We start from the raw sequence: 10,152 nt of genomic DNA, 5'->3' as shown, positions 1-10,152 counted from the left end.
AACACATTACAAAACTTTAGATCATGTTTTAGTCGAATCGCCTATAAATCATGGAAGTTGGATCTTAGCGAAAAATATATATTAAAATAAATTCTAAATTATAACCTTCAGATAAATTAATATTCTATGAATTATCCTTGTTGTTTTCTCATTTTAATTATACTAAATTTATTGGAATTCAATAAATACTACATATGTTTTTTTTATAAAAATATTTTTTATATAAATAGAAAAATATTTTTATTTTATAAATAGAAAAAAAAATTTTAATATTTTTATTTAGTCTGTAGACTAATTGTAATTCATTAATAAATTCAATGTAAAAGGAAAATGTAGGGAAAAAATTATAGTTATATCATGGATTATTGTTTATCCAATGATGGATTGATTGGTACGCTGTATATTTTAGCAACCCAATGTATTTGGACAGCATGGCTAAATGAAGCATTTCTCTCTTTAATAATCCTTCAATCGTGGAAAATAACAATTCTTAATAAAAAAAAAAACGTATTTAAACAAAAATTGCATTTTAGCTGTCAAGTTTGAAATATTCTTTTTTCTTTGATCGTCATACCAGCGACCAAAATGTAATTTTCGTAGATTACTATGAATCGATTTTTAAATCAAATATTTTTTTAAATAAATATTTTAAGACCCAAATAACACTGAAATTTCTTTACTCTTTTTTTGTTATTTAAATTTTGACAAACTAATAAGTAAGAGGAACTCTACAAAATTGGAAGTATTTTAAACGTTGCTATAACACAGCATACAGATCAGTCCAGGCTAGAACTAGCAGTAGCTTGGAATTATTATATTAATCTTCTTATTATGAATTTATTAATCCTGTGTGAATTTTGTAACTGACTTTTTAATACGTCATTCCACCATTAAAAAATCTGGAGTGAACAACAAGAAAACAAGGTATCTTGTTAGGAATAGACTGTCGTACTTTAACTACGTAAAGGGTTAATAGTTACAGTAAAAAAAAAACACTAAAAATAACAAAACTACTTCATTAGCTAACAAGGAAAGTTGGGTCGTGACAATATAATTTTAATTGTAAGTGAAAGAAAAAAGGTAATAATTTATTTTTATCTACTAATTGATTTATTCGGCATATGGATATAAAAGCGGCTGAGGGACATACAGCCACCATTAATAATAAAAAAACAAACCAAATTTTTCCTACTTCTCTTAAAAATACATCTCAACGCCCATAACTACAACAGTACTCACTAATACGAAATTAAAATTTTTAAGAGCCACTCTGGTGTAACTTACCGGAGCACAACCTCAGGATAAACAGAGACAAGAGCCATCTGAAAGAAGACATCGAGGAGACGTTGATAACCCTCCAAGATGTACCGCAAGACTGAATGGAAGATTGAAGCCAAATTGGGTTAATGACTTTCACTACTCCGGAGCTCACAATACACTTTGTCTTTTCCACGAGGTTCCACTTCTAATCAGATCGGTGATAATCAACGTCTTCATTGAACCAGGAACAATCCAATGAATTGGACGTGTCCCGGCATTGATCTTGTCAAGACTGAAACTGGATGGACCGTTCTTCCATATCGATTCCAAACTAGTTTTGAGTTCTCAACTGTAGACAATTATTCTAAAGGATGTGTTTAGCTGTAACTCTCAAAATTACTAAGGTTTATTATGATATATTATTTTTTTTTTTTAGAGTAATCAGATAAATAGATATCATATCTACTAACAGTAGCAAAAATACTTGCGCATGGAAACATCATTGACTTTAAAATTGCCTGCATTAGCGCAATAATTCCTACTCCACCAACTCAGTTCTAGTAGTGATGTGCTAGAATCTTAAGGAGCCATGGTCTCTCTACTCACCAAAGCACCACTAACTATTTATGATATACAAAACAATACAACGCCCACTACAGCAAAATTACAACTCAAAACATCCTTAAAATGTAGTCCATTACAGAAGAAGGAAACAATGCGGAATCAAAATACATATATTCATGCTAAAAACAATAAATTTCAGAAATAGAGGTTATGAAAAAAAAAACAATATTATAATTATTGAATAATTTTAACTAAAATTAAAAATCACTATTTGACAAAAAAAAATCAATAATAGTGATGTAGTTGAAGAATGAAAGAACGAAAAAAAGGAAACAAATAATATTTATAGAATCAATAAAATAAAGAAACTGATTTAGACAATAAAAAAAATTTCAGATAAAATAAAAAATGTATAATAATAAAAAAAAAAAAAGATACAAATACAAATGTCTTTCAATTTACTACGTTGTACACCACTGGCCCTTTAACTAATGGTAGCTTTGAATGAAATTTCACATAACGTTTTTTTAATTAATTCATCTATTTATTCCAGTTGTAGCTCATGGCGTAATAATTTTTTCTTATATCCTAAGAAGCATCTACTGTGCATTCTTAAGATCTAAAAAAGTATTAAAACCACTTATTCCATAATATTAATACTCATAACATGATTATTCTTTGTATATTTCGGGGCAATTAAAAAAGTTGTGGCTTTAATGCATTATGAAAAAAATAAAATAAAAAGATTTTTAAAAATCGGTTCACCAAAATGAATATAACACCGTCGAAGCGGGTTACTTTACTCTTAAGGTATAACTTTGCTCCGATGACGTCTAAAGTTTCATACTGCTGAGTGTGGCTCACCAGTGATAAAGAAAGGATTGAAATTGGAGGATAAGGCTGCTTAGCCGAGTGTGCTTTGAGGCATCATAACCCAGTATTACGCCGAGCAGAAATGGCTCTATCCATCCATCCGATGCCAGCATTTCCTAGTTCCTTTTTATTCCAAGTAATTAGTATCAGCGCCCCTCCTATAGCCTAGAAAACCTGCAATTCAAATTCTCTGTCCTATACCGTACTACTAGGTCTCGTTTACCTGACATCTACCCTCCACCTAACTGAATTGCTGCGTTTGATAAATTGTTTTTACTTGAGCTCCATATCTCTGGAACTCCATTCCTTCAAGCATATGTCATGTACCAACCCTTCCCTCGTTTAAATCCCTTCTATTTAACTACCTTTGGCTTCACCCAAAGGTACCAAAGGTATATAATCAATTATTATAATTGTAAAGATATTTTGTAATTACCTTTTTGTTTTGTTTTTCATTTAGTCACTTAGTTTTATAATTAATATATTTTTTCTTCTCTGTTTATAAGGTATAATTAAGTGTGGCAACACTGTTTTATGGCCGATAAATCTTATTATATAATTAAAATTACGTTTTTAATTATTCTAAAGAGAACTAGTCACAGAATAATAAACTATTTTTCATTTTTTTTTTCATTACCTTAGCAAACTCGTGTCTGTAGGAGTTTCTGATTGAATTTTATTTGGTGGCAATACCACACATTAAAAACTCGGCCCTCGCAGTCAATCAGTTGACCCTCTCTTATGTCAGAAAAGGGCTGATAATGGAAAAGAATAACTAAAAGCCACTTCTGCTACACATGCTTTATGAAATGGAGTACACCTTCAGTGTTAAGTGGCATGCAGATGGCCCTTAATTGATTTCCAAACTCTTTAGTGTTGAAATTCTCTTGTCACGAGCAAATAATCTATATAAGATAAGTGGTAATATATATATTTCATTTAGATACTGAAACTGATATACAGTAGTAATGCTAGCGATCCTTCTGTGCGCTGTGGCCGTTGGGCACCTCGTAATGGGGCAGAGCCCTCAGGTCACCACCTCCCAGGGCACACTGAAAGGACAGATTCTCAGGTCTAGAGACGGAAGGGACTACTTTTCCTTCACCAGAATTCCTTACGCCAAGCCACCTCTTGGGGAAAGGAGGTTCATGGTAAGTACTGTCTGTTTTTTCTCCTGTTTAAAATATTTGATTATATGTAGAATAAGAACCCTAGGTTTATCACGTTGCAAATCCAAAACATCTACAAACGCTTGGTAACCAAAAATAACAAAGGTATCTATTTATTTATAATCTTAAAATTTTTTCTTGAGATTGGTAATTTTTTAAGAAATAATTTTGACTGTGGTTTTTAATGGATAATTGACTTATTAGATATAAATGTTTTGACCTGGGCAGAATAGCCTGAATGAAGTTTTTAGAGTGGTTAAATTATATGTTTTCATAGTGGTATTGAGATTGTCCCTGAAGATGGCCGAATTGGCCGAAACGTTGGACGAGTAAAAGAAATAAATGTTTTGAGACTATAATTGGATAGTGTTTTGAATTATTTATAAATCTAATTGGTAGAATTTTATGATATAGAATTTTAAACTAGAGGTAATCATTGATTTCAAAGTTGGGAAAAATTCTTCTATTATTTAAAATATGGCACAAATTTATAAGCGTTGGGATTTTTCAAAAAGACATTAACACAAACTTGATCCTATGTGGGAGTTTGCGCATGTGGGAACTTACTCCAAACAGCTGAATAGCTGATAAATCCGTATTATGAGATCACAAATCATAGTCCAAAACTCATTATTCCACTGAAACAAAATACAATAACAATGTAATTAATTAATTTGTAAGGCTGTATTTCATAAGTGTTTTTCAAAAGAGTGCAAATATTGGTTTAGACGTTAAAAATAAAATCAATCCACTCTCTCGATATCTGGTCTGCCATAAATATTTAATTTTTATAGTGTTTTAATCAAAACGTAAAATATAACTATTAATACTCCGAAAAATGGTTTATATTATGCTTTATCTATAGTGTTTTTTAATAGCTAACCTTGGAACATAAGGGGGAGCCATAGTTATGAAATACACTGACATTCATTTTTCCTCTAGCCAATTTACCTGCATCAGTTAAAATAAAATCAATTTTTATTTTACGATTATTTTCTTAAAAAATGTTTGCGATATTTTTTTGTTCACAGATTTCGGAGAAAGCAGACAAGTGGACTGGGATATTGGACGCAACTCAGCCAACCCCAACTTGCTACCAGAAGAATCAATACTCAGGAGGGCCTCCAATCATTGGACAAGAAGATTGTCTCTATCTGAATGTTTTCACACCTAATGTATGAATCAGATTTATATATTTATATTATATTTAGGAAACTTATTTATAGGATGAATTTTAGGCAAAAAATTGTTTTCTAAAACTTTCAATATGATAAAATTTATACAACCATTAAGATTAGGGAATTCTGAATATTTGGAATTTGTTTTAGGAATTATGTAAAAATTTATCAAAATCTTCTATACGACGATACGACTAAGCAACGATGGTCATCGGAACAGGGTGGGAATGCTTTTTACATAATTTTCATGACCTAAGTCCTTCATGAGCTAGCCTGTTTCTTTTTAACTTCGCTGCAGAGAAAGCAGAGCGCATGTTCGGAACCCAACCCTTCTTAACACCGTTCAGCTTCTGGAGTACGCTGTCGACTTTGATATTGCTGCCAGATCGGAACGTGCATTAAGAGAGTCGTTCTTGGCCATTGCAGATGCAGCAGAGAAACATGGGCTACACAAAATGAAGCTAAGACCAAGTAAATGAGATTTGGAGGAGATGGACCATGGACCGATTCTTTTGTGGCTAGACCATATAAGTTTCAAAAGGCAAGCTGCTTTGTCTACATTGGGTCTGAGATCAACTCCGGATACATCTCTCGAGAAGTCAACAGAAGGATAGCAACGCCGAAACGGTACTACTTTGGCCTTCCGAAGCATTTTAGAAGCAGTTTCCTCTCTAGCAGGAACAAGATCACCTTATACAAAACCTTGGTACGCCCTGTTTTAACTTATGGATCAGAATCATGGGCCTTTAAGAAGAAAGATGAAAAAAGACTTCTGATCTTTGAAGGATCAATCTTGAGAAGAATTTTTGGTCCTGTTTGAGAGAGTGGAATTTGGAGAAGAAGAAGAAATACCGAACTCGCTGGCCTTTATAAGGATATAGGCTTAGTCAAGTTTATCAAGATAGGACGACTTCGATAGGCCGGGCACCTCGCACGTCGCGCGTATGGATGATTCGGCGATACTCAAGATGCTGTCCGGAAGGATGCATGGACAAAGAAAGGCCAAATGTAAGATGGAAGGACTCAGTGACATCGGACGCAGGGCTCTACTGGGAGTTCGAAACTGAAGACTGCTAGAGCTGATCGCATTGACTGGAGAAAGCTTTCGGAGGAGGCCCAGTCCCGGTAAAGGGATGTAGTGCCATCAATGTTATGTTATGTTGTTTCATGATCTGTAGAACTTGGTTTTTGGAATTTCTGAGATTTATGATTAATAGAAACTGGATTTCTATGCAATTGCATATTTTGTTTCCTCCCTCCAAATTCCATATTTCGACAGATATTCAAATACAATATTTATATGTAAATTGGTTGGTGTAAGAAAAATATTATCTGCTGATTTATATTTTTTTATTATACCTAGCTATTAGGCCATTAGACTATCTATACCTCACTATTTCTTAAAAGAATTTATATATATTAAAAAGTTATTTAGGCAAGCCATTAATTAATTAAATTACTTTTAATTTTTATGACCATAGAAATAGAGCTAATAAAAAGTCCTCACGTTTCTTTTTTTTCAATTCCGTTTCAAAAAATATATCAGGTATAAGATTGTTTTCAATTATAGTCTCATTGAATCTTTAAAACCAACAGATAATGGTATGGACGTCCTTCACTTAAAGAGCCTATAGACATCGATCTGTTCATAATCATAAAAATATTTTCAAAATTCTGCCGAAATGGGCTGAAATTAAGAGATTTAGTAATAAACCATATTATGATTTGGATAGAATATCATATTGCTATTCTTCCAAATCTTGCCTATTAAAGATCTAATTATGATATAATTTCAGACAACTGGAAAATATCCTGTTATCTTTAGTATACACGGAGGAGGCTTCAATTCAGGTTCAGTGTTCTTCTTCGGCAACGCTAAGTTTTTTATGGATGAAGATGTAGTCTTCGTTGCACCAAATTATCGACTAGGAAATTTGGGTATAGCATCATCAAATTATCATGTCAAATTCCATATTTGCAAAGGTAATTTAAACATATTTTATTTTTTAAGGGTTTCTCAGTTTGGAAGACAATGTCATGCCTGGAAATATGGGTCTCAAGGACCAAGCACTGGCATTGGAATGGGTTTACAAGGAAATTAGTGCATTTGGAGGGGACCCGAATCTGATAACAGTAATTGGTGAGAGTGCTGGTGGTGCATCTTCCGATCTTATTTGTTCGTCTCCAAGAACCAATGGTGAGCTATTTTTTTTTTAAATTTAAATAATGCAATTTTAAGTATATTGTTAACCATCAAACTGCACAATATTCTTTTAAGGTCTCATCAAAGGATGCGTGTCTCAGAGCGGAAACGGATGGACACCCTGGGCAATCTTGAAACCTGGGGAGTCGAGAAGAATGGTTCTCAACTTGGCTAAGGCAGTCGGTTGTAACGAAACAGGAAATCTACTTAAATGTCTGCAAGACAAACCTATTGAACTCGTTGCTAACATTACTTTAGTGAAAGATGTAAGTACTCAAAGAGACCTAGTTCAAACCCGGTTTAATTTAACCAAGGTTTAATTTACTTCTGTCCTGATATTCATAAGCTTGAAAAGATTCTTATATTTTAGGAAACTACAAAAAGTGGTCCATCTCCTGTTCTGGAACCTGTGAATACCCCTGGAGCTATTCTAACGAGCTGGCCAACGTCGGCAAGCCATAACTACCCCTGGATTGTGGGAGTGTGCCAGGATGACGGAATGCTCTTTACTGGAAGTAGGTTAACGATTTAAACATTAACGATCATTCCAGTAATCAACATTAGCGTAGTGATTTCGGCTTAAGTTATCTATTGAAGAACTATCCAACCATAGAGTGTGTCAAGATTCATTTCTCGGGGTCATCACGAAATAAATATTGACTGATCCAGGTGGGAATTGAACTCTTAATCTTCTACAGCAAGTTCTCTGGGACCTTCGCCCTAAAGTGCTCAGCCACCTCTTTATTGCTTTTTGACTATCAAGGGCTTTGCTATTAAGTACCTTCAGGTATATTTATTCCTTAGCAATCTCGAGGTATCGTTTTCTTCTTTGTTTTTGATAAGCTGTATTACAATCAGTTATGACTCATTTTGTTCTGAACGCAATTAGCTTATGTTGTCCATAATTTCAATATCATAAGCTGAATTATTCCTATTTGGGGGACTTATTCAAGATCCAAGCGCTCTTAGAGTCGTGTATTTCTATTTTTCCTTTTATTCATAAAATTATTTAATATTTTATATTTACCTGTTATTTGTTAATTCCTAACAATAAAATTTTTTTTTATAAACATATATATGTAATATAAATCATCAAATGATGATTTGGTACTAGGAAGATGAATAAAATATCATTTATTATAACTGTTTTTTATTCCAGCCTACGAATACAACTTGACAAGCAAGCAGAACACAGACGATTTTATTAATACCTTCAACAACACTATTATAACACAACTCGATCTGCAGAACAAACCTAAGGAATTCTTGAGCGTATGGGAGAGGTTTTTTAATAAAGGACTTGAACCTTTGAGAGCTATCCGAAACGTAAATATTATTTATATTTTACTAATTATTAATTATTATATTCACATTTAATTATTTATATATTGGATCTATAATTTATTGCAGTTCTTTACTGAATTCTTATTTCTTTACCCGAGCTTGGTGGCTTTAAATAAACACCCTGGACCGACTTATTTCTACGTTTTCAACTACACCGGAGGACCTCAAATGTTCGTTGGTAATAACGAACCTATAGGTATATATTGCAATATATATATATATGAATAAGTTATAAATTAAGAAATTTTAAATATTGATAACTTATCACCATTCTTCTTCAGGAGTTGGACATGCTGCCGAACTAGCGTACTTCTTTGAGTTCGGCGAAGTACCCGGCTGGCCAAAACTTGCAGATATAGAATTGTCCAAGCAATTGGTCAAGATGTGGGTCAACTTTGCCAGAAACCAGTGAGTCACCTCATTTCAATAAACTAATTCTATTATATATTCTAATAAATAAATGAAGAAATGATCAAATCACATATTCGCCTATTTTCAGAACACCAAGCAGCAAAGATGTGGTTCAATGGCCTCAGTTCCAAGGATTACATTTCTTGGACATACAAAACTCTGGAGTTACAGTTCGGAACTATGACCAATATCAGGAGATACTGGATTTCTGGAAAACTATCTTTCCAGATCCAGCTTCTAAATCGTCAACGATTCAGTCATCTTTAGTATTCATGGGGACTTTAAGCATCTTCACTGCCTTCAAAACTATATTTCTTTAAGATTTATCAAGGTGGCCAAACAGGCTGAAGTATTTATAATCAAAACTTTACATAAGCATGCTTCAGCTTGAAATAATCATACACACGCTCAAGCACGCTTGTGCAAAATGATTGATCATTAAGGTTTATCAAGAAAGTTTGAGAGTGTGTAGTAACCATTATATGTAGTAAGTTTTAGATCAAATAAGATATTCATTTATCTTGAAATATTGTATTTTTTATAGTGTAAATGTTTATATTAAACAAGTACATAAAATTTCTAAAGGAACAGCGGCATTTTAATTTCATCATTCCCGGGTTTGTTATTAAATGGTTTTCATACAACAAACATTGTTTAGTGCATTAAACTACCTTTATGTCAATAAAAAAAAATTACTAATTCAGAGTTTTTACTTTCATTTATCTATATATGGAATATATAGTAAAGGGAGGTATAGCGATCGTGAAAAATTTGAATTTGATTTTTTCTTGGAAATATACATTTTGAGGTCTGAACTGCCATATTAGGAGTATTTATTATGTTGTGTTAAATGTTAAATGTTTTAAGTATAGGATTGTGAGCAGCGCTATTTACAGTCCTGTTAAATGGTGAATGCGTAAGAGATCCTAGCGGATTTTTCGAGTAGCTTGTTTTATAACCTTTCCTTCCAATCCTTCATGTTATTGTTTTCTTCTAAGTTTTGATTAAAATTATTTATTAAGAAATGCCTAAATTGAAGGAAAAGTGGAAGTTGTGTGTAACTTTGGTTACAGAGTGCCTTGTTCATCTTTTAGCTTGTGAGGAAGAAAAGAAGAAGTGTTAATTGACAACTGTCATTACATCACTATCA

General features: G+C 32.8%; 1 protein-coding gene across 1 annotated transcript; it reads left to right on the top strand.

Moving 5' to 3' along the window:
- The first annotated feature begins 3,640 nt into the window (after positions 1-3,640).
- On the top strand, positions 3,641-9,590 carry LOC106680438 (juvenile hormone esterase). Its single transcript, XM_014420152.2, has 10 exons — positions 3,641-3,848; positions 4,898-5,041; positions 6,841-6,982; positions 7,056-7,241; positions 7,323-7,513; positions 7,618-7,762; positions 8,407-8,573; positions 8,658-8,787; positions 8,873-8,999; positions 9,091-9,590. Exons 1-10 carry the CDS (start codon positions 3,666-3,668, stop codon positions 9,320-9,322), a joined length of 1,647 nt encoding a protein of 548 aa, XP_014275638.1. The 5' UTR covers positions 3,641-3,665; the 3' UTR covers positions 9,323-9,590.
- Positions 9,591-10,152: the final 562 nt, after the last annotated feature.

The sequence above is a fragment of the Halyomorpha halys genome, unplaced genomic scaffold (genome assembly GCF_000696795.3).
Source record: "Halyomorpha halys isolate HHAL.00 unplaced genomic scaffold, Hhal_1.1 Scaffold261.1, whole genome shotgun sequence".
NCBI classification, from domain to species: domain Eukaryota; kingdom Metazoa; phylum Arthropoda; class Insecta; order Hemiptera; family Pentatomidae; genus Halyomorpha; species Halyomorpha halys.
Note: the sequence above shows the minus strand (reverse complement) of the source record. Positions and strands in the feature narration are given on the sequence as shown.

Bases quoted from the DNA above. Each gene is read 5' to 3' on its own strand.
- LOC106680438 (XM_014420152.2), top strand. From the start codon at position 3,666: ATGCTAGCGATCCTTCTGTGCGCTGTGGCCGTTGGGCACCTCGTAATG. The intron at 6,983-7,055 runs GTATAGCATCAT...TTATTTTTTAAG, and splicing joins TTATCGACTAGGAAATTTGG to GGTTTCTCAGTTTGGAAGAC. The intron at 7,763-8,406 runs GTAGGTTAACGA...TTTTTATTCCAG, and splicing joins CGGAATGCTCTTTACTGGAA to CCTACGAATACAACTTGACA.